This window comes from Doryrhamphus excisus, linkage group LG4, assembly GCF_037039965.1.
Source record: "Doryrhamphus excisus strain RoL-2023G ecotype Guam linkage group LG4, RoL_Dexc_Guam_v1.1, whole genome shotgun sequence".
Classification (NCBI taxonomy): domain Eukaryota; kingdom Metazoa; phylum Chordata; class Actinopteri; order Syngnathiformes; family Syngnathidae; genus Doryrhamphus; species Doryrhamphus excisus.
This window is the reverse complement of record NC_136360.1, coordinates 16,324,575-16,350,071: the sequence shown is the minus strand read 5'-3', so window position 1 is coordinate 16,350,071 and position 25,497 is coordinate 16,324,575. Positions and strand designations below refer to the sequence as shown.

Sequence of the window (25,497 nt, the reverse complement as noted above, 5' to 3'; positions counted from 1 at the left end):
ACCACTCTTTAGTACTTTGAGGACTGCCTCTGGCTACTTTTAGGGGGGAAACTGTGAGGAATCACCTCGTTAAAACCTGATTCCAACTCAACTCATTCAGGTTTGGAACACTTTGGATCATGAAAAGAACACTTTGGATCATGGAAAGAACAATTTGGATCATGGAAAGAACAATTTGGATCACGGAAAGAACAATTTGGATCACGGAAAGAACAATTTGGATCACGGAAAGAACAATTTGGATCACGGAAAGAACAATTTGGATCACGGAAAGAACACTTTGGATCACGGAAAGAACAATTTGGATCATTAAAAGAACACTTTGGATCATGGAAAGAATACTTTGGATCAGGGAAAGAACACTTTGGATCATGGAAAGAACACTTTGGATCATGGAAAGAACAATTTGGATCACAGAAAGAACAATTTAGATCACGGAAAGAACAATTTGGATCACGGAAAGAACAATTTGGATCACGGAAAGAACAATTTGGATCACGCAAAGAACAATTTGGATCACGCAAAGAACACTTTGGATCACGGAAAGAACACTTTGGATCATGGAAAGAACAATTTGGATCATGGAAAGAATACTTTGGATCAGGGAAAGAACACTTTGGATCATGGAAAGAACACATTGGATCATGGAAAGAACAATTTGGATCATGGAAAGAACACATTGGATCATGGAAAGAACAATTTGGATCACGGAAAGAACAATTTGGATCACGGAAAGAACAATTTGGATCACGGAAAGAACAATTTGGATCACGGAAAGAACACTTTGGATCACGGAAAGAACAATTTGGATCATTAAAAGAACACTTTGGATCATGGAAAGAATACTTTGGATCAGGGAAAGAACACTTTGGATCATGGAAAGAACACTTTGGATCATGGAAAGAACAATTTGGATCACGGAAAGAACAATTTAGATCACGGAAAGAACAATTTGGATCACGGAAAGAACAATTTGGATCACGGAAAGAACAATTTGGATCACGGAAAGAACAATTTGGATCACGCAAAGAACACTTTGGATCACGGAAAGAACACTTTGGATCATGGAAAGAACAATTTGGATCATGGAAAGAATACTTTGGATCAGGGAAAGAACACTTTGGATCATGGAAAGAACACATTGGATCATGGAAAGAACAATTTGGATCATGGAAAGAACACATTGGATCATGGAAAGAACAATTTGGATCACGGAAAGAACAATTTGGATCACGGAAAGAACAATTTGGATCACGGAAAGAACACTTTGGATCACGGAAAGAACACTTTGGATCATGGAAAGAACAATTTGGATCATGGAAAGAATACTTTGGATCAGGGAAAGAACACTTTGGATCATGGAAAGAACACATTGGATCATGGAAAGAACAATTTGGATCATGGAAAGAACACATTGGATCATGGAAAGAACAATTTGGATCACGGAAAGAACAATTTGGATCACGGAAAGAACAATTTGGATCACGGAAAGAACACTTTGGATCACGGAAAGAACAATTTGGATCATTAAAAGAACACTTTGGATCATGGAAAGAATACTTTGGATCAGGGAAAGAACACTTTGGATCATGGAAAGAACACTTTGGATCATGGAAAGAACACTTTGGATCATGGAAAGAACAATTTAGATCACGGAAAGAACAATTTGGATCACGGAAAGAACAATTTGGATCACGGAAAGAACAATTTGGATCACGCAAAGAACAATTTGGATCACGCAAAGAACACTTTGGATCACGGAAAGAACACTTTGGATCATGGAAAGAACAATTTGGATCATGGAAAGAATACTTTGGATCAGGGAAAGAACACTTTGGATCATGGAAAGAACACATTGGATCATGGAAAGAACAATTTGGATCATGGAAAGAACACATTGGATCATGGAAAGAACAATTTGGATCACGGAAAGAACAATTTGGATCACGGAAAGAACAATTTGGATCACGGAAAGAACAATTTGGATCACGGAAAGAACGATTTGGATCACGGAAAGAACGATTTGGATCATTAAAAGAACACTTTGGATCATGGAAAGAACACTTTGGATCATGGAAAGAACACTTTGGACCAAGAAAGAACACTTTGGATCATGGAAAGAACAATTTGGATCATGGAAAAAACAATTTGGATCATGGAAAGAACACTTTGGATCATGGAAAGAACACTTTGGATCATGGAAAGAACACTTTGGATCATGGAAAGAACAATTTGGACCATGGAAAGAACAATTTGGATCATGGATAGAACACTTTGGATCATGGAAAGAACACTTTGGACCATGGAAAGAACACTTTGGACCATGGAAAAAACACTTTGGACCATGGAAAGAATGACAAGAAGTAGAGTGAACCAAGATCTGGACCTGTTCTGCTTTTTGATTTCAGTTTCTACTAAAGTTGTGTTGCTGAAAACAATAACTTTTTCTACCTTTTCTTGACATGAATATATATGGGTCAAAATTGACCCCAACACCATAGATGTTTCTTTAGTGATTAATACTAAAATGAGAACATAAATCAAAGTAATTGATTTAAGAGATATGTTCTATATCCCTTAGTAGACATGAGAAGCAAATTTGATGTTAACTTATTGTTTTTAGTGTATTTTATAGCTGATTTAATACATGGGTCAAAACCCACCCGCTAACATAAGACATGATACCAGAAATCTAACACAAGAGGAAGGTTAAGATACCAAAAAAAAAATTCTAAATTAATTCACTCCGGAGTCAATCACTGATGGCGGTATCTACATCTGGAGTCACAGCTTGGATAGACTGACTGAAACCTGGCTGCCAATTACCGCTAATACCGCACATCTAATCACTTCTTTCCCCCTCCCGGTCTATCTTTAGATATTAGGGAGAGTGGAAGCCCCAAACCGGTCATGGTTTTCATCCACGGAGGATCCTACATGGAAGGAACTGGGAACCTGTTTGATGGCAGCATCCTGGCAAGCTACGGCAACGTGATTGTCATAACCGTCAATTACCGTTTGGGTGTTCTTGGTAAGAATCCTGCCGTACTACACGGTTAGCTAGCTGGTATTTAAGATTAACATGGCCTTGTTCTCGCATTGCAGGTTTCCTGAGTACTGGTGACCAGGCAGCCAAAGGGAATTACGGCCTTTTAGACCAAATCCAGGCTCTTCGCTGGACCAGTGAGAATATCGCAGCGTTTGGTGGCGATCCGTTACGTATTACCGTGTTTGGGTCAGGGGCTGGAGCCTCCTGCGTCAACCTTCTCACACTGTCTCACTACTCGGAGGGCAACCGTTGGAGCAACTCAACCAAAGGTAAAACCCGGAAGCCGGGGGCACCCATAGTCTAACAAGAAAAAGTCATAATATTACCAGACTATCAATATAATATAATATAAGCAAACTGAAGAAAATAGTAGATTGGGGGAAAATTAGGTTGTGGCAAAAATATAATGGAATAAACCAAATATTATAGGAATAAAATCACAATTACAAGAAGAAAATGTAGAATGTAGGAGCAGTTGGTAAAAAAAAAACCCAAAAAATAATAATAATTTCATCAAGAACAAAAGTGGTATTCTTACAAGAAAAAAATATCATGAAAATTTAATTTTATTGTATTTATTTATTATATATAAATATAAAATGTATTATTTATTTTTATTTTTTAAATTTAATTTTATTTTAATAGCATAGAGTTGAAATACTAAACAAAACTACATTTATAATAATACAGTCATATTATGAGAAACCGGATGAAAATGTGTCATTTTGGGAAAATGTCATAATATCACGCAAAAACATTTTTTTACAAAAATTATAGAAGAACAATGTTTAGTTATTTGGAAAAAATAAGATTATTTTTCATATTTTCCATATTTTTAAAATAATAAAAATATTTGAAAAAATGAAAATATTGGAAATATGAATCAATTGAAATAATGAAAAATATTTTCCATATTTTTCAAATAATAAACATTATTTGAAAAATAATAATAAATAATAAAAAAAATTGAAAAATTATTTGAAAAATATGGAAAAAAGAGCTAACATTGTTCATAAAAATATGCTTATTTGTAGATTATTTTTCATATTTTCCATATTTTTCAATTTTTTTTAATATAGAAGAAAAGAGCAAACACTGTTAATTAAAATATGCTTATTTGTAGATTATTTTTCAAATAATATTTTTTTTGAAAAATATGGAAAAAAGAGCAAACATTGTTCATACAAATATGCTTATTTGTAGTTTATTTTTCATATTTTCCATATTTTGGAAAAAATAAAAAATCATTGAAAAATATGGAAAAAAGAGCAAACATTGTTCATACAAATATGCTTATTTGTAGATTATTTTTCATATTTTCCATATTTTTCAAATAATAAAAATTATTTGAAAAATATGGAAAAAAAGAGCAAACACTGTTCATACAAATATGCTTTGTCCGATCATATCGGCCACACCATTTTTACCGGTTCATGTCGGTATATGCTAACCTTGCTACTTGACTTTGTCCTCACCGGGATGTTTGTGCCACGTCCAAAATTGCAGCTTTCCAAACGCTATCCCTGCCAGCTTTGTTTAATCGTATTCTTATTTGTGACATCTGAGCGCCGTCCCGTATGGGCCGATGATGGCGCTAACTGGCATTACAGCTGGTGTCCATTAACCTCCTTCCCCCGAGAGAATGATTGGATCTCTTCCAATCCATACCATTAGACAGATGGATGTTGTAAAATCGTCATCACGGGGGGGTTGAGTTGAGCCGGTGAGCAGGTGATTTATTGATGACGTGTGGATGTATTGAATATGAATGTGGACGCGAGCGCTCCATGATGGCGGCAATAAAGATAGGAAGTACTTGACAGCGTAACTAGAATATGACCTGGGTCACCATCCTGGTGTGGATGTGTCTGGCATCGTTGTTTCATGTCTTCGCCACCGAGGGCCACATAAATGAAAAATGATAAATGAAAAATGATAAATGAAAGGACATAAGAGCAACTCTGATATTTAAGCCTCATTTTCCAAAAATGACACCTTTATTATATAATAATTATATAATATAATAATTATTATATAATAATTATATAATAATATAATAATAACAATAATATTACCAGTTTATTCTTGCAAAATTGCACAATTTATTCTTTTAATATTTTGGCTTTATTCCCGTAAAATTACAGCTGTTTTTCTCATTTAATTTTCCAACTATTTCTTCTTCTTCTTCTATTTTCTTCTTATTTCCATAATATTTACATTATTATTTTTTCCGCAGCCTAATTTTCCCAACATGGCAACTTTGTTTGTTGTTTGCTTTATTATGACTATCTGATTTATGCCACAAAAATGACATTTTTTCTCATAATATTATGTAATTGTCATAAAATTATTTCTCTTCCTCATTACATTTAAACTTCATATTTTGACATTATTCCTGTAAAATAAAATATTCCTGTTTGCTCATCATGTTATGACTCGCTCTGTTTTTCAGCTCTATGCTACTAAATTCTATAATACTGAAATTATTTTCCTCAATAATATTACCAGTTTATTCTTGCAAAATTGCACAATTTATTCGCTTAATATTTTGGCTTTATTCCCGTAAAATTATAGCTGTTTTTCTCATTTAATTTTCCAACTATTTCTTCTTCTTCTTCTATTTTCTTCTTATTATTTCCATAATATTTACATTATTACTTTTTCCGCAGCCTAATTTTCCCAACATGGCAACTTTGTTTGTTGTTTGCTTTATTACCACTTTTTGATTTATGCCACAAAAATGACATTTTCCCTCATAATATTATGTAATTGTCATAAAATGATGTCTCCTTCTCATTACATTTAAACTTCATATTTTGACATTATTCCTGTAAAATAAAATATTCCTGTTTCCTCATCATGTTATGACTCGCTTTGTTTTTCAGCTCTATGCTACTAAATTCTATAATACTGAAATTATTTTCCTCAATAATATTACCAGTTTATTCTTGCAAAATTGCACAATTTATTCTCTTAATATTTTGGCTTTATTCCCGTAAAATTACAGCTGTTTTTCTTATTTAATTTTCCAACTATTTCGCCTTTCTTCTTGTACATTTTCTTCTCCTTCCATAAATCGTGGACAAAAATGACTGACGTCTTGAGTTACTTTTCCTTTCTCCCCTTCTCCATTTTAGGCCTGTTCCAGAGAGCCATTACCCAGAGCGGCACGGCGCTATCAAGCTGGGCTGTTAGCTTCCAGCCGGCTAAGTACGCCAGAATGTTGGCCCGAAAAGTGGGCTGCAATCTGGAGGACACCATAGAACTGGTGGCGTGTCTTCAGAGGAAACATTACAAGGAGTTGGTCGATCAAGACATCCAGCCGGCTCGCTACCACATCGCCTTTGGACCCGTTATTGATGGCGATGTCATCCCTGACGACCCCCAGATACTCATGGAACAAGGTACGTGGAAGCACAGGGACAGTAAATACAGTGGAACCTTGGTTAGCGTCGTTAAGGTCCGACTCTAACCCAAACGTACCTCAACCAAATCTGTTCTACATTAGAAAGAATGAACGCTAATCATGAAATTCAAGGTACTAATCATGAAATTCAAGGTACTAATCATGAAATTCAAGGTACTAATCATGAAATCCAAGGTACTAATCATGAAATTCAAGGTACTAATCATGAAATTCAAGGTACTAATCATGAAATTCAAGGTACTAATCATGAAATCCAAGGTACTAATCATGAAACCTGAGGTACTAATCATGAAATCCGAGGTACAAATCATGAAATCCAAGGTACTAATCATGAAATTCGAGGTACTAATCATGAAATCCGAGGAACTAATCATGAAATCCCAGGTGATAATTGTGAAATCCGAGGTACTAATCATGAAATCCGAGGTACAAATCATGAAATCCGAGGTACTAATCATGAAATTCGAGGTACTAATCATGAAATCCGAGGAACTAATCGTGAAATCCGAGGTACTAATCATGAAATCCATGGTAAAAATCATGAAATCCATGGTACTAATCATGAAATCCGAGGTACTAATCATGAAATCCATGGTACTAATCATGAAATCCGAGGTACTAATCATGAAATCCGAGGTACTAATCATGAAATCAGAGGTACTAATCATGAAATCCAAGGTACTAATCATGAAATCCGAGGTACTAATCATAAAATCCGAGATACTAATCATGAAATCCGAGGTACTAATCGTGAAATCCGAGGTACTAATCGTGAAATCCGAGGTACTAATCGTGAAATCCGAGGTACTAATCGTGAAATCCGAGGTACTAATCGTGAAATCCGAGGTACTAATCGTGAAATCCGAGGTACTAATCGTGAAATCCGAGGTACTAATCGTGAAATCCGAGGTACTAATCATGAAATCCGAGGTACTAATCATGAAATCCGAGGTACTACTCATGAAATCCAAGATACTAATCATGAAATCCAAGGTACTAATCATGAAATCCAAGGTACTAATCCTGAAATCCAAGGTACTAATCATGAAATCCAAGGTACTAATCATGTGAAATCCAAGGTACTAATCATGTGAAATCCAAGGTACTAATCATGAAATCCAAGGTACTTTTTTATTCAGTACTAGGGCTGGGCCAATGGATTTAGGTTGAATATCCATATACCATATACATACGTATATCCCCATATTTTTATTTTAAAAATGTAAACATGCAGATGTAAAAACTGCAGAAATAAAATAGTATTTTTTAATTTATTTTTAAGTTAAATCTAATGTTGAATCTTGAGTGCAGTCACGGCCGTCTCTCTGCAGCCGGGTTAGCGCTTCCATCTCAAGTTCCCCATGACCACAGACTGTAAACATGCTTGATACCGTCATTATACAGCAACCTTTATACCGTCTTTGACGCTGTTCACTCCCGCTACGCAGCCTCTCCTCCTCCGTATCCCAGCAGGGATCTCCACTTGCTCGGTGTAGTGAGGGGTGCTCACGAGTGTAAATAAAGGAGCAAATAGAAAGCTACAAACGTAACAAGATGAACGTCCATAGCTGCACACTTTCTCAAGAGGTTGCTATGGCACCAAAAAACATAAGAAAGTAATAAATGAAGTATTTTAAAATATAAAAACACAGAGGAAATTACTGAGCTGCTGTTACTAGCTTGCGCTCCAGTCTATATCCATATGAACCATATGCTTGTTCTTCATATGGAACTTCAAAGAAATATAGATATTTTAAATATCAATACATAGTACTTCTTAGTACTTACCAGTACAGCAATCTTTTCTGTCTTTTTCCAGGTGAATTCCTGAACTATGATATCATGCTGGGAGTCAACCAAGGGGAGGGCCTTAAATTCGTGGAGCTGATCGTGGACAATGAAAACGGCGTCCAGGCCAACGACTTTGACTACGCCGTGTCCAGCTTCGTGGATGACCTCTACGGCTATCCGGAGGGCAAAGACGTCCTCCGAGAGACCATCAAGTTCATGTACACCGACTGGGCTGACAGACACAACCCGGAGACGCGCAGGAAGACGCTGCTGGCGCTCTTCACCGATCACCAGTGGGTGGCCCCCGCCGTGGCCACCGCTGACCTGCACTCCAGCTTCGGGTCGCCCACGTACTTCTACGCTTTCTACCATCACTGTCAAACAGAACAGGTGGGGGCTCTGGCAGCCTTTGTGTACAAACGAAGTATTACTCTTGCAATGACTCCTGTTCCTCATAAGGTGCCGCCCTGGGCGGATGCATCGCATGGCGATGAGATCCCGTACGTGTTCGGCCTGCCAATGATTGGACCCACCGAGTTGTTTCCCTGCAACTTCTCCAAGAACGACGTGATGCTCAGTGCCGTGATGATGACTTACTGGACCAACTTCGCCAAAACCGGGTATGCATGTGCTAGCATAGCATCCTACTCATCCATTCCTTTCACTGGAATAACGTTTAAAAAAGCAATTTAGTCAGAAAATAATGTAATATTATGAAGAAACAAATCATCATTTTAGTCATACCATTACCAATGCAATATTAAAGAAAAAAAATGGTTACATTACTAAAATTGTGATTTTTTTTCTTCATATATTACATTATTATGAAGAAAAAATCATCAATATTAAAGAAAGAAAAATGGTTACCATTACCATTACTAAAATGATGATTTTTTTCTTCATAATAATGTAATATTATTATTTTTATTATATTATTATATTTTTTTCTTCATAATATTACATTATTATGAAGAAAAAAAATTTTAGTAATGGTAATGGTAACCATTTTTTTCTTTAATATTGATTATTTTTAATATTATAATATATTATAATAATATAATATATGTATAATAATAATAATAATATAATAATATCACATTATTATGAAGAAAAAAATCATCAATATTAAAGAAAGAAAAATGGTTGCCATTACTAAAATGATGATTTTTTTCTTCATAATAATGTAATATTATGAAGAAAAAAATATAATAATATAATAAAAAATAATGTAGCATTATGAAGAAAAAAATATAATATATAATAATATAATAAAAATAATAATTAAATTATTATGAAGAAAAAAATGATGATGAGTTTTTTCTTCATAATATTACCTTATTATGAAGAAAAAAATGATGATGAGTTTTTTTTCATAATACATTATTATGAAGAAAAAAATGACGATGAGTTTTTTCGCCATAATATTACATTATTATGAAGAAAAAAAATCATCATTTTAGTAATGGTAATAGTTACCATTACCATTACTAAAATGATGATTTTTTTCCTTTAACAGCATAAAGTTGCAATATTAAAGAAAAAAAAAACTTTTTTTAAAAGTCATATCACGATAAACAAAATTGTCATTTTTTTGGCTGCAGAAAAACTTCCAGTATAATGTCAGAAGAAAGTCAAAACAATATATGGATTAAAGTTAGAATTATGAGAAGAAAGTTGAAACAGTTGGAATTAAAACAAAGCAACAGCAGAAACGGAAAAGAACATTTTATGAGAATAAAGTCCAAATATTAAAGGAAAAATGTCATTTTTAATGAGACAAAAACATTTAAATGTAGTCACATAAAGTTGAAATATTAAAATATACATTATTTGTACCAGTCTGAATTGTATGAGAAATAAAGTTGTAATTTCTGGAAAATGAGGTCCTTTATCTCCGAGCAGCAAGAACTCCTGAGTTCCTCCTAACACGCTTCCTGGTTCAAGATTTAACCGTTTTTTATCCATCGCTGCCTGAGCACCCCCACTCCTTCCCTCCTCTTGTTTAATTGGTCGGAAGAGGCTAGCTTGCCGCGGAACATCCCATGCCGGAGGAGACGGATGAGTCCCAGAAAGAGAGACATGTGAGAAGATGAACAATGAAGTAATTACATGATACGGTGCCCTTCGGGTGATAATGATGGAAGCAGTGGCCCCGTTGGCCAAATGAGGTGTCAAAGAATTGACGGAACAGCGGAGGGAAAATTGAAGCGAGACTGCAGCCACGCAGGTGGAGAAGAAGTTTGGCAGTAATGACGGCAAAACAAATTGCGGCGCTACAGAACGAGCGACAGTAATTAAGATATCAGACAGGCAAGAAAAGGCCTATTAATTACTGGAAAAAGGCCGATGAGGAGCAAAAAAAAGACAGCAGAGGAGTGAAAAGGAAGCCACAAATCTCCAGAATAGGACGGATCTGAACGAGAGAAACACGACAACAAGGATGATGGCAAATGGAACAACACGCCATTCCGATGGACGGATCATAACACGAATGAGATGTGGAATGGATGAGAGAGCAAGACGCACACGCAAATGGTCTGACCGTGACTGGGCTTCCACCAAAGCCAGTGTGTGAAATTAAAATAAATTTAAATAAATTAATAATAATAAAAAATATTCATTCATTCATTCATTCATGAATTATTTTTTATTTAAAATTTTTAAAATTATATAAAAAATAATAAAAAAAAATATTCATTCATTCATTCATTCATGAATCATTTTTTATTTTATTAATTTATTTAAATTTAAAATAGGTTCAAAAACTGGTTCAAGACTAAAATATGTAAAATATATAAATGAAACTAAAATAAATTAATAAAATAACAAATTATTCATTCATTCATTCATTCATTCATGAATAATTTTTTGGATGCTCATATCACCACCTACTTTGGTACGGGACAAAAAAATAACAAAATTGTAAAAAAATAAATAAATAAAAATTAATAAAATAAATTAATGAATAAAATAAATTATGAAGGATGAAGAGTCTTGAACCAGTCATGATGTGCTATATATATCACTATATTGACACTTACTATGGTACACATTATGGCATTGGATGCTCATATCAAAAAATAAAAAAATAATAATTAAAAATAAATCATAAATAAAAAATAGAAAAAATTTTAAACAATTTTTATTTAAAAAAATGTATAAAATAAAATTAAAAACTTAAATTATATTTGGAAAGCAGGAAGTGAACAACTGTAAGAGTTAGTGATTGTAAAAGTACCAGATGAAGGGGTAGGATTTAATAAGCTTTGCTTCTTCCTACTCCTTTTGGACATGTGGAACTGGGAACTGATTATGGGATGCACTCAATTGTAATCTGATGCATGTTCAAATGAAATAAAACCATAACCATAACCATAATGCATCTTGTTTATTTCCAGGGACCCCAATCAGCCTGTACCGCAGGACACCAAATTCATCCACACCAAGCCCAACCGCTTTGAGGAAGTGGCATGGACACGCTACAACCAGAAAGACCAGCTCTACCTGCACATCGGCCTCAAACCCCGGGTCAAAGAGCACTACCGCGCCAACAAGGTAACCCCAAACCTTGGTGCTCGGCCTATAGTCTTTGATTGTGAAGCTCTGTATGACCGTGGAATTATGGTATCTTCTTCTCATCCCTCCAGGTGAATTTGTGGCTGGAGTTGGTTCCTCATCTACACAGCCTTAATGACGTCACCCAGCTCATTCCCACCACCACCAAGGTAGGAAGTTCTCAAGTTCTGCTTCACAAACTTATCTCAAGGCACTTTCAATCGAACCCAACGTGGTCCTTTGTGTTCTTGAGCGGATGATTTCTCCGCAATGTTAGAGGAGATGCCTGGAGCAGATCTTTATGGCTGCAAGGTGACTTCCTGTCATTCCCACTGCAGCCATGGCAAGTCTCCGTCAGGTTCTCGTAGCGTTTTATGGCCTTTAGAAGGCAACTACTGATGAACTCTGGTAAACGTTGCCGGAGTGGTCTCTGACCAAGACTAAGACCAAGCCATGGAGACTTTGGGATTCCAAAATGCTGTTGAAGTTGACAGATGTATCGATCAATCCTAGGAACGGTCTGAGGAACCCAATCAAGGTCTACACAAGAAGATTTACCAATCCAATCCAGTCCAATCAGGAAATAAGGAAAGTGTTAGGATGTTCTGGGACAAACCAGGAAGCACCAAAACCGAAGTTTACCATGAATGGGAAAACTGCAGGAACACCACAGTCCCGATCTCATCGTGACGCCACTTTTACCTCACCGTGGACCGAGACACCCAGGAAAAGAATTCCTCTTCTGAAATTGATACTTTCAAGCTGGAATATTGATCTGTTTTTTCCAAGACGACACAAAATATCGGAGTCGGAGTCAAAGCGAGGCTCCATTATCTTATCTTCTCTGGAAGGAAATTGATTCTGACAACCGTCTTATTTTGGTGTAAATAAAAGGGGGGGATCGAACTCGATTGCCCTTGACTGTCAAATGCAAAATGGAGTCTTGTTCCCAAAAGAAGTGTACAAAAAACCTCCTTCAGTGAGAACTCAGAACTACAGTTCAGTAAAACCGGATAGGAGTCCAGCATGAGGAAACAATCCAGGTCTGGGAAGGTCTGGTTGTGTAGAAAGACGGCAGTTCCAATGGGAACGACCAATGAGGTTGAGGGACCACGAGGTTCCTGCATCGTTCTCGTTGATCCCGTTCAGGTCTGATGCACGAATGCTTCTCTTGTCCGATCCTTGATGTCGTCACTCAAGTATTACTGTAACTTCACGGTTCTCATGATGAACCGGGCCGTTCCGGTCCCCTTTCTTTCAAGACCGATGGATCGGTCCGATGACCCATTTGGTTTGGTTTGGATCTCAGGATGCAACCATCGAGGCAAAATGGAGTCTTGTTCCCAAAAGAAGTGTACAAAAAACCTCCTTCAGTGAGAACTCAGAACTACGGTTCAGTAAAACCGGATAGGAATCCAGCATGAGGAAACAATCCAGGTCTGGGAAGATCTGGTTGGGTAGAAAGACGGCAGCTCCAATGGGAACGGCCAATGAGGTTGAGGGACCACGAGGTTCCTGCATCGTTCTCGTTTATCCCATTCAGGTAACGTCGCGGTTCTCACGATGGACCGTTCCGCTCCCCTTTCTTTCAAGACCGATGGATCGGTCCGATGACCCATTTGGTTTGGTTTGGATCTCAGGATGCAGCCATTGAGGCAAAATGGAGTCTTGTTCCCAAAAGACGAGTCCAAAAAGAGTACAAAAAACCTCCTTTAGCGAGAACTCAGAACTACGGTTCGGTAAAACCGGATAGGAGTCCAGCATGAGGAAACAATCCAGGTCTGGGTAGGTCTGGTTGGGTAGAAAGACGGCAACTCCAATGGGAACGACCAATGAGGTTGAGGGACCACGAGGTTCCTCTCTCGTTGATCCCGTTCAGGTAACGTGGCGGTTCTCACGATGGACGGTTCCGCTCCCCTTTCTTTCAAGACCGATGGATCGGTCCGATGACCCATACAGCCAATATTTCCAAAGTTCTTGGTCTTTCAGCATCTTTTGACTTTCACGCGCCACACGAGCGTTTCAGGAGTGGTAGATTCGAATCCAGCTCGATCCAAATACCAACGGTACCGCAGACCGGCCCGCGCCCACCAGCGCTAGACCCTGAGTAAGCTTGTCTTTGTGTTGTATTCCTTTCTTCAGATCCCTCCGTCAGACACCAGCAACCGCACCCCAAAACCGAAGTCGTTTGTGACCAAGAACCCCAACCCAAGTCCATCGCCGACTGAGACCCAGGACAGCCACAACCAACCGCATCTGGTGGACCAGCGGGACTACTCCACGGAGCTGTCGGTGACCATCGCCGTGGGAGCCTCCCTGCTCTTCCTCAACATCCTAGCCTTCGCCGCGCTGTACTACAAGAAGGACAAGCACCGCCACGACATCCACAAGCGCTGCAGCCCCCAACGCAACGCCGCCAACGACCTGGCGCACACCCAGGAAGAGGAAATCATGTCCCTTCAGATGAAGCAGCACTCGGACCTGGAGCAGGAATGCCGGCAGCTGGCCGACTCCCTGAACCCTCACGACGTCCTGCTAAGGACTACCTGCCCCCCCGACTACACCCTGGCCATGAGGCGGTCCCCGGACGACATCCCCCTCATGACGCCCAACACCATAACTATGATCCCCAGCACCATGGGGCGCCTCACCTCGCTCCAGTCCTTCAGCACCTTCCCCAGCGGCGGGCAGAGCAACACCCTGCCCCACCCGCATTCCACCACACGGGTATAGCCCCCGGACGCACCGGATTTGGGGACATCTTTAGCGGGAGGTTGTCGGTGCAAAACCCGTCTGAAGCAACGCTTCCGCTTCAGCTCTTATCCGTGGATGTTTGGCACTCAGGCCGCAGCAGGGAACGTCATTTTTGATAAGTCGGAAGTAGAAAATATCCAGAAGACGACAGCAATCAGTCAAAAACATTTGGGATATATTTTTCATTCTTTTTACGCTGAAATAAAAAAGATGAATAAAAAACATAAAAACATATCTCGGCGGTGCAAAGACGAGCTGAGACATCTTTGTAAGGAATAGATGATGCACTCCAGACTTCCGTGGGACAGATTCCATTTCCATCTATTAAGGCATGTGTTGACAATGGGGGGGGGGTCATTTTTTTTCTTGAAAAGATAAAAAAAATCTGAAAAACAACGGAAGCGAAACACAATATGCACAATGGAAAAACCTTAAGAAATGTTTTTTGGGGGGTTTTGGGTGGAAGGATAGAACCTACTAGAATATGGAATTCTGCACTTTCAGCATCACGGCTTTCTAGTCTTTCTATTGGGTCCATCTATTTTATTCTATTCTATTCTATTCTACTCTACTCTACAATTCCCAGCGAGACTGAACCACGGGAATGCCGACACAAACGATGTAGAAACGGAATTCAACACAACGGTTATGGGGACTGACTGGCTACCCCCCCTCATCTCAGCTGGGATAGGCTCCAGCTTAACCGAGAACCCGGAATCGGATAACGAGGAAACACAAGTGGATCATTTTCACCCCTCCCCTTTTCATTCATCCATTTTGGTTGGATTTCCTAATTTGATGGAAACCTCTGCACGGGACGACGGGGGACCTCAGCCTCCATTGTGGATGTCGTCTTGGGTGGAATTTGGGTCAAAGACCCCGCCGGTTGAGGATACGGGGAAAATACAAATATATCTTAATGCCGGTTGGGAATACGAGGACACTCTTTGCACTCTATATGTTGGCACGTAATTCAATTAGTTGTATTGTATCATTTTGATATGAAAATCCATACGCTACGGTATTCCACCACTTTACGCACATCGGTAATAACTTGTGTCATTGCCCTTTTTTCAACATTTAATAAACCATGCATTGGCTAACCATTTGTATGGAAAAGTCTTGGTGCTCGGTGGTACGTGGAGAAACACGCTAGGCAACGTTATAAATAAACAAACACGCTAGGTCACATTATAAATAAACAAAAACGCTAGGTCAAGTTATAAACAAACACGCTAGGCCACGTTATAAACAAACAAACACGCTAGACAACGTTATAAATAAGCAAACACGCTAGGCCATGTTATAAATAAACAAACACGCTAGGCCACGTTATAAATAAACAAACACGCTAGGCCACGTTATAAATAAACAAACACGCTAGGCCACATTATAAACAAACACGCTAGGTCAAGTTATAAACAAACACGCTAGGCCACGTTATAAACAAACACACTAGGCCGCGTTATAAACAAACAAACACGCTAGGCCGCGTTATAAATAAGCAAACACGCTAGGCCATGTTATAAATAAACACGCTAAGCCATGTTATAAATAAACAAACACGCTAGGCCGCGTTATAAATAAACAAACACGCTAGGCCACGTTATAAATAAACAAACACGCTAGGTCGCGTTATAAATAAAAAAACATGCTAGGCCACGTTATAAATAAACAGACACGCTAGGCCACGTTATGAACAAACAAACACGCTAGGCCACGTTATTAATGAACAAACACGCTAGGCCATGTTATAAATAAACAAACACGCTAGGCCACGTTATAAATAAACAAACACGCTAGGCCACGTTATGAACAAACATGCTAGGCCACGTTATAAACAAACAAACATGCTAGGCCACGTTATAAATAAACAAACACGCTAGGCCACGTTATGAACAAACATGCTAGGCCACGTTATAAACAAACAAACACGCTAGGCAACGTTATAAATAAGCAAACACGCTAGGCCATGTTATAAATAAACAAACACGCTAGGCCACGTTATAAATAAACAAACACGCTAGGCCACGTTATAAATAAACAAACACGCTAGGCCACATTATAAACAAACACGCTAGGTCAAGTTATAAACAAACACGCTAGGCCACGTTATAAACAAACACACTAGGCCGCGTTATAAACAAACAAACACGCTAGGCCACGTTATAAATAAGCAAACACGCTAGGCCATGTTATAAATAAACACGCTAAGCCACGTTATAAATAAACAAACACGCTAGGCCGCGTTATAAATAAACAAACACGCTAGGCCACGTTATAAATAAACAAACACGCTAGGTCGCGTTATAAATAAAAAAACATGCTAGGCCACGTTATAAATAAACAGACACGCTAGGCCACGTTATGAACAAACAAACACGCTAGGCCACGTTATTAATGAACAAACACGCTAGGCCATGTTATAAATAAACAAACACGCTAGGCCACGTTATAAATAAACAAACACGCTAGGCCACGTTATGAACAAACATGCTAGGCCACGTTATAAACAAACAAACATGCTAGGCCACGTTATAAACAAACAAACATGCTAGGCCACGTTATAAACAAACAAACATGCTAGGCCACGTTATAAACAAACAAACATGCTAGGCCACGTTATAAACAAACAAACATGCTAGGCCACGTTATAAACAAACAAACACGCTAGGCCACGTTATAAATAAAAAACACGCTAGGCCACGTTATGAACAAACATGCTAGGCCACGTTATAAACAAACAAACATGCTAGGCCATGTTATAAACAAACAAACATGCTAGGCCACGTTATAAACAAACAAACATGCTAGGCCACGTTATAAACAAACAAACACGGCCTCGTGTTTCCCTCCTGTCACGGTTTTAAGTCTGGAAGTTTTCTTTGCTTTGCATAACAACAACAACAGGACCTTTTCCTCCTGAATGTATTTGTGGGCGTCGGAAACATCACCAGTGCCTCAACTGGGATTGGCGGGAATAAAATGGCTACTCAAGCTAGCATATTAGCTTCGCACAAACACAGGTGACACATCGGCATTGAAATCATTTATTCTGTGACCCCTACAAGTAAATCATACGGCCACATTGAAAAAAAAATTCTAGCTAAAACGTGTCCATTTCTGAGAAAAAATAGAAAATATATACGAGAAAAAAGTTGTACATTTATGAGAAAAAAAAGTTGTAATATTACCTTTGCCTGAGGCCAAAGGTCACGAAAGTTCCCTCTTTTCATAGCCGCCACAAGCAATGCCTGTTTTGACAAAGTATTAAACGTTTTTGAGAATGAAGCCAGACATTTACTACAAAAAAGTGGTAATATTACGAGAAGACTGTGGTATATTTACGAGAAAAAGTAGTCATATTATAGAATGTCATATTATAGAATGTGGTATATTTATGAGAAAGTAGTAATATTACCAGAAGAATGTGGTAGATTTATGAGAAAGTAGTAATATTACCAGAAGAATGTGGTATATTTAAGAGAAAAAGTATTCCTATTACCAGAATAAAGTGGTAGATTTATGAGAAAGTAGTAATATTACCAGAAGAAAGTGGTATATTTATGAGAAAGTAGTAATATTACGAGAAGAATGTGGTATATTTACGAGAAAAAGTATTCATATTACGAAAATAAAGTGGCATATTTATGAGAAAGTGGTAATATTACAGAATAAAGTGGTAGATTTATGAGAACGTAGTAATATTACGAGAAGACTGTGGTATATTTATATTACAGAATGTAGTATATTCACGAGAGAAAGTAGTAATGTTACGATAATAAAGTGGTATATTTATGAGAAAGTAGTAATATTACCAGAATAAAGTGGTAGATTTATGAGAAAGTAGTAATATTACCAGAAGAATGTGGTATATTTAAGAGAAAAAGTATTCCTATTACCAGAATAAAGTGGTAGATTTATGAGAAAGTAGTAATATTACCAGAATAAAGTAGTAGATTTATGAGAAAGTAGTAATATTACCAGAAGAAAGTGGTATATTTATGTAAAAGTAGTAATATTACGAGAATAATGTGGTATATTTACGAGAAAAAGTATTCATATTACGAAAATAAAGTGGCATATTTATGAGAAAGTGGTAATATTACCAGAAGAATGTGGTATATTTAAGAGAAAAAGTATTCCTATTACCAGAATAAAGTGGTAGATTTATGAGGAAGTAGTAATATTACCAGAAGAAAGTGGTATATTTATGAAAAAGTAGTAATATTATGAGAATAATGTGGTATATTTACGAGAAAAAGTATTCATATTACGAAAATAAAGTGGCATATTTATGAGAAAGTGGTAATATTACAGAATAAAGTGGTAGATTTATGAGAACGTAGTAATATTACGAGAAGACTGTGTTATATTTATATTACAGAATGTAGTATATTTACGAGAAAAAGTAGTAATGTTCCGATAATAAAGTGGTATATTTATGAGGAAAAAGTAGTCATATTACCAGAATAAAGTGGTAGATTTATGAGAAAAAGTGGTAATATTTTTCCAAGAATAAAGTAGTAAAAAGTTGAAGTTCCAGGCACTTCCTGAGACGGCTAGGAAAAGGGGGGATTTCTGTGACCTTTGGAGGGGGCGGGCTAAGGAAGGCTAGCTAGACATGCTAGTCTGTTGGGTTTTGCTGCCACGTTATAAATAAAGGTTTGCCTGAAGCAAGAGGAAAGATCCTTCATGGAGGACCTCCTAGTCGGTCTGGAGGACCAGACCTGAGATGATTGACGCCAATGAGAAATTAGAGCAACCATCACACAAGTCGTGGCTTTTTTTCCAAATTCATTTTCGGTTTCACAAAGACGAGAACCCGTCCCGTTTCGGTGAAAAGGCGGAACATTTGACGGACAGGTTTCTGACTTGTCACGTGACGCCAGCCGCCTTGATGGAGCCGCCTTCATCAACGTTTCATTCCCAACATCCGTTGATTTCAAAAAACTGCAAGAAGGTGAGATTCGAACACAAACTGTGAAACACGGCAAAGTGGGGCCGGGCAAAATGGTGGCCGGGAAGGTCCTCCTCCAACCTCCTCTGATTGGAGAAGCGGCGCCACTCGCTCTTCTCTTGCTCTGGTTTCAGCATTTGACCTAAAAGTTTGGTTGGTAGGTTTTCTGGTATTTCTTCTTCCGATGCGCCACCATTAAAATTTCATATGTGTTTGTTAGATTCTCTGTTGTAACAATTCTTCTTGACAATAAATTTTCAACTGTTGTAAATCTGTTTGATTTGACTTTTTAAATAAAGTTAAAGTGCCAGATGAATAAAAAAAAAGGATGGAAAAGGCCTCCCATGTTTAACACGTGAGCCATCTGGAAGGCTCATGATTGAGGTCAGGGATGTGGGGGCGGGGGGGGGGGTGGTTATTGAGGACTATCATGAAGTGGATTCTGTGGAGCCAGTGAAGGTCAAAGGGAATGACTGTAAATAATCTAGTGTGAAGGTAAAAGGTAGCAAAGGCTCAGCGCTGCAGATGGTGGCATGGCAGGTTGATGATGGAATCATCCATTTCTGGGATTATAAACAGTCAAAAACATAAACGTTAATCTGCCATAAACAAACCTGACAGTTTTACCTTAGTCTCAACTTTACATCCTTTATATCCAACAGGAACTAACGGAACTCTCAGCCTCCACACCAACCAATGGCGCTTTTATGTATGTACATACATACATACATACATACATTTAGATAGATAGATAAATAGATACATACATACATACATACATACATACATACATACATACATACATACATACATACATACATACATACATACATACATACATACATACATACATACATACATACATACATACATACATACATACATACATACATACTTTCATACATACATACATATGCACATACATGCATACATGCATACATACACACACACATACATACATACATACATAAACACACACATACATACAAGCACACATATACATACATACATACATATGCACATACATGCATACATACATACATAAACACACATACATGCATAAACACACATACATACATATACACACATACATACATACATATGCACATACATGCATACATACACACATACATACATACAAGCACACATATACATACATATATACATATGCACATACATGCATACATACATACATACACACATACATACATATACACACATACATACATACATACATACATACATACATACATACATACATACATACATACATACATACATACATACATACATACATACATACATACATACATACATACATACATACATAAACACACATACATGCATAAACACACATACATACATATACACACATACATACATACATATGCACAAAAAATGCATACATACACACATACATACATACAAGCACACATATACATACATATATACATATGCACATACATGCATACATACATACATACACACATACATACATACATATACATACATACATACATACATACATACATACATACATACATACATACATACATACATACATACATACATACATACATACATACACACATACATACATACATACAAGCACACATATACATAGATGCATACATATACACACATATACATACATACACACATATGCACATTCATACATACATACTTACATACAATCATACATACATACATTCAGACTTACATACATATATGCACACTTACAGACACACATACTTTCGTAAACACATATATATGTAGTTGTGTATGTATGTATGTATGTATGATTGTATGGATATGCATTCGTATGTGTGTGTGTGTTTGTATGTATGTATGCATATATGTATGTATGTGTATATATGTATGTATTTATTTATTTATCTATCTAAACATATGGATGGATGGATCTATGTATGTATGTATTTATCTAAACGTATGCATGTATGTATGTATGTATGGATCTATGTATGTATGGATCTATCTATCTAAATGTATGTATGTATGATCTATGTATGCATGGATGGATCTATGTATGTATGTATGTATTCATCTTGTAATGGCCACAGGAGTCCATGAGCAGAGGTAGTGGGGTCCATAAGTGCGTCACTATATTAGACTCTGCTGTCATGAGCAACGTACAGGGGAACAATGACAGGAGTTCCACACAAGCCATAGTATGTACGGACATCATTCCTCCTCATCAACAAAGAGCTCCTGCGGTGAGAAGACGCGCCTGCAGAGGGCGCCTATTTAAGGAAGCTCATCCAGCGCGCCGGGGTGGTTGGAGAAGGAAACGATTAGTGACGTCACACGCCGACGGGATCCTGAGAGCCGGCGTTCGAGCCACGAGGAGCGACTCTGTCAAGCGGACACCTGATGGGATTTCCTTTTCCCTCTCGGCTTCAGCTTTTGGCACTTTGGCCAAGGTTCCGGGCCCATGGACTGGACTGACAGGTGGATGCGTGTCCGTGAGTGGAACTGCGGCTTTCACCTCTGTCTTGAGGACTAACACTGACTCTTCGGGGAACTTTGGGACACTTTCGGGGTTGGGGGTAAACGTTCGGGATTAATTTGGGTGTTTCATGGTTGACTTTGTTGGCGGGTGGGAAGTTAGTTAGTTAGTTAGTTAGTTAGTTAGTTGGTTAGTTAGTTAGTTAGGTCGTGAGGGGATGATATGCGGGTTGGGTTTGGAGTCATGAAACTGCCGTTGTGGAGGCAAATGAGCATTTCGACAGTGTTTCCTTTTTCCTTCCAGCTGATATCAGCTTTACGTATGTATGTATGTATGGATGGATGGATACATACATACATACATATACACACCTGCACTAATAATAATTAATTTGACAGGCATTGCATCAGAACTGCTATGAACGACACAGCGCCCCCACCCTGTACTTATGTAAATTCTTAGCAAACTATGTGTACATTTTAGTAGCCAACTCTTGTTACCTCACCTTTGTGAAAGTCTTTAAATTAAACAAATGTTATTCATTTGTTTGCATGCTAGCAAATAACAGTCGTACATATTTATCACAGGGACTTATCAGCTGTATAGTGATATGATGCCCCCTGCTGGATTGGAGAGTCATTTTTCTCGTTTTTGTCATGTATAATGTATAAATGATATACATTATATAAATGAGATAATGTATAAATAAATATAAAAATCAATATTTTGTGTTTTAACGGACCACCGTTCATATTCCAAATAAAAATGACGAAAAGGCCAACATTCTGTTGACTGACCTATTTCATACTTGGCCACTAGAGGGCGACCCCAACATCTGTCCAATGTACTATAAAGCAATTTTCTCCGTGCTCGATAGAATGTATTTATTTGTATGTTATAGTTCTTCTTTTTCATCTTTTGACGTCTCATAGACATAGCCCTCCCAGACATACTTCTTGTATGGTGGTGATGCTCTACAGTGATTGTAAATAGTAGCCTTTTTGTGTCCGTGGGGTGTGTATGTGTTTAATATTAACAATGATCTTATGACTCTCTGCATCCACCAGTCTTTCTCCGTAATACCCTCTTCTGCCACTAGGGGGCGCCAAACACCAACATCACCGACCCTACACTTGCTTATACGATTCAATGTTTTAGTACTTTAGCTTCAAAGACAATTGGTGGACAAACATTGTTGATATTAAAACTGCGAGTGCGTTCGTTAAGCTAGCCAAGCCGTCCAGGTTTAAAAAAAACAACTTTATTGATATGTATTTTTTGCTATTAAAAGGGGTAATTATGAGAAGCAATGGACAAGAATCATAGCAAGTGTGCCCTGAAAATGTGAATGTTTAATGTTGAATATGAAGTTTATGACATTTATGACATCACTTGGTTGTCAGAGTGGAAGAGGAGAATAGAAGTTTATGAAAGGCATACTACATATTTATGTCTGTTCACCGTGGCTCATTAAGATATTAGAATGGGCGTGACTCTAGCTTGTCCTTCCACGTCCGTCCAGCAGATGGCAGCATAACTCAGCTTCTTCTTGTGTGATTCACACACAGGAAAATGTGGAACACAAAAGAATGACGACGGACTCATGATTTGGTGTGTAATAATCAGTTGATAATAATACTAATCATGTACAGTACATACAATATAAAAAAGGACGATATGAGTACAGAGAATATACATGAGCATGATTCAAGTACCGCGTATGTCGCCATCAGCTATTCAAACACACAAAAGTACATTAATATCCCAAACTTGTTTGTGCTGTACATCTTTTTTTCTTTCCGTTCGACTTGAAGTAAAATAAGATTTTAAAGAAAAACATACAACAGCGTTACAAAAAATGACAACAGAGGTTTTTTTTTTTTTTTTTTTTTACTAAATTGCCATTACTGTGCAGTTTGGATCTAATTCTATTTTTTCCAGTGAACTCCAGAATTGACTTTAGCATTAAAATGATAATAAAAGAACATAAAAAAATGGACAAACGTTCTGAGAAGAAGTAAAATATCAAATGTGTGGACAATAATCGACCATTTTAGAAATAGGAGAACGTTGCGTTCAATTGATGACCGACTGGTTTCACATTGGCCTGACGGGTGGACATTTAACATTTAAGACAAATAGATTTGTTAGATTTGTGCAAAATAATAAAGCATTTGAATAAAAAAGGTCCAGTCGGCCTTGAAGGCTGATTAGAGTCTGTACCGCTCACGCTCTCCACCCGGGCTATGCTCGCCAATCATCATCATCATCATCATCATCAGGGGTCCTTCACCGAGGCGTCATCCGTTGCCTACTTCGACATCAAACACCAGAGAAACATGAAGACTGGGTCAGGGCTTCTGAGGGTCGTAGTGTTGGTAGCGATTCAGCTTGTCTGGATCATTGGAGGCCATGTGGGTGAAGTCCTGGAAGATGTCCTGGTACGTTTCGTCTCCTGGAAGCGCAAGGAGAAACACGTCAGCGCCGACGTCAACACGTCTTTTGTCATGTTGAGGAAAAAAAACTCATTGGCTCGGAGAAAGGATGAAGATTATACTACTGATTGTAGTACTTTAGGATGAAAATTATGGATGAATATTATAGTACTGATTGTCATACTTTAGGATCAATATAATGACAAATGGAGCCACTGATCGTAGTACTTTAGGATGAATATTATACTACTGATTGTAGTACTTTAGGATGAATATATTGACAAATAGAGCTATTGATTGTCGTACTTTAGGATGACTATTATACTACTGATTGTCGTACTTTAGGATGAATATTATACTACTGATTGTAGTACTTTAGGATGAATATTATACTACCGATTGTCGTACTTTAGGATGAATATTATGGATGAATATTATACTGATTGTAGTACTTTAGGATGAATATTATACTACTGATTGTCGTACTTTAGGATGAATATTATACTACTGATTGTCGTACTTTAGGATGAATATTATACTACCGATTGTCGTACTTTAGGATGAATATAATGGATGACTATTATACTGATTGTCGTACTTTAGGATGAATATTATACTACTGATTGTCGTACTTTAGGATGAATATTATACTACTGATTGTCGTACTTTAGGATGAATATTATACTATTGGTTGTAGTACTGATTGTCGTACTTTAGGATGAATATTATACTATTGATTGTAGTACTTTAGGATGGATAGATTGACGAATGGAGCTATTGATTGTAGTACTTTAGGATGAATATTATGGATGAATATTACACTATTGATTGTAGTACTTTAGGATGAATATACTGACAAATGGAGCTACTGATTGTAGTACTTTAGGATGAATAGATTGACGAATGGAGCTATTGATTTTAGGATGAATATTATGGATGATTATACTGATTGTAGTACTTTAGGATGAATATTATGGATGAATATTACACTACTGATTGCAGTACTTTAGGATCAATATTATGGCTGAATATTATACTACTGATTGTTGTACCTTAGGA

The 25,497-nt window shown here is 37.5% G+C and overlaps 2 protein-coding genes across 10 annotated transcripts in view; one reads left to right on the top strand and one right to left on the bottom strand.

Annotated features, from left to right (window-relative positions):
• nlgn1 (neuroligin 1) overlaps positions 1-14,810 on the top strand; it is a 45,557-nt gene extending 30,747 nt beyond the window's left edge. For all 7 annotated transcript variants that reach the window (XM_058072977.2, XM_078790284.1, XM_058072980.2 and 4 more), the window contains 8 exons: positions 2,879-3,031; positions 3,106-3,318; positions 6,187-6,453; positions 8,296-8,657; positions 8,727-8,887; positions 11,666-11,822; positions 11,915-11,992; positions 13,965-14,810. In XM_058072977.2, the coding sequence (XP_057928960.2) occupies positions 2,879-3,031; positions 3,106-3,318; positions 6,187-6,453; positions 8,296-8,657; positions 8,727-8,887; positions 11,666-11,822; positions 11,915-11,992; positions 13,965-14,555 (1,982 nt within the window). In that variant the 3' untranslated portion in view covers positions 14,556-14,810. The remainder of the gene's footprint in view (positions 1-2,878; positions 3,032-3,105; positions 3,319-6,186; positions 6,454-8,295; positions 8,658-8,726; positions 8,888-11,665; positions 11,823-11,914; positions 11,993-13,964) is intronic.
• A 9,347-nt stretch (positions 14,811-24,157) lies between these two features.
• The window catches only part of LOC131129180 (arf-GAP with coiled-coil, ANK repeat and PH domain-containing protein 2-like), a 48,959-nt gene continuing 47,619 nt past the window's right edge, over positions 24,158-25,497 (bottom strand). For all 3 annotated transcript variants that reach the window (XM_078790280.1, XM_058072415.2, XM_078790281.1), the window contains one exon: positions 24,158-24,458. In XM_078790280.1, the coding sequence (XP_078646406.1) occupies positions 24,355-24,458 (104 nt within the window). In that variant the 3' untranslated portion in view covers positions 24,158-24,354. The remainder of the gene's footprint in view (positions 24,459-25,497) is intronic.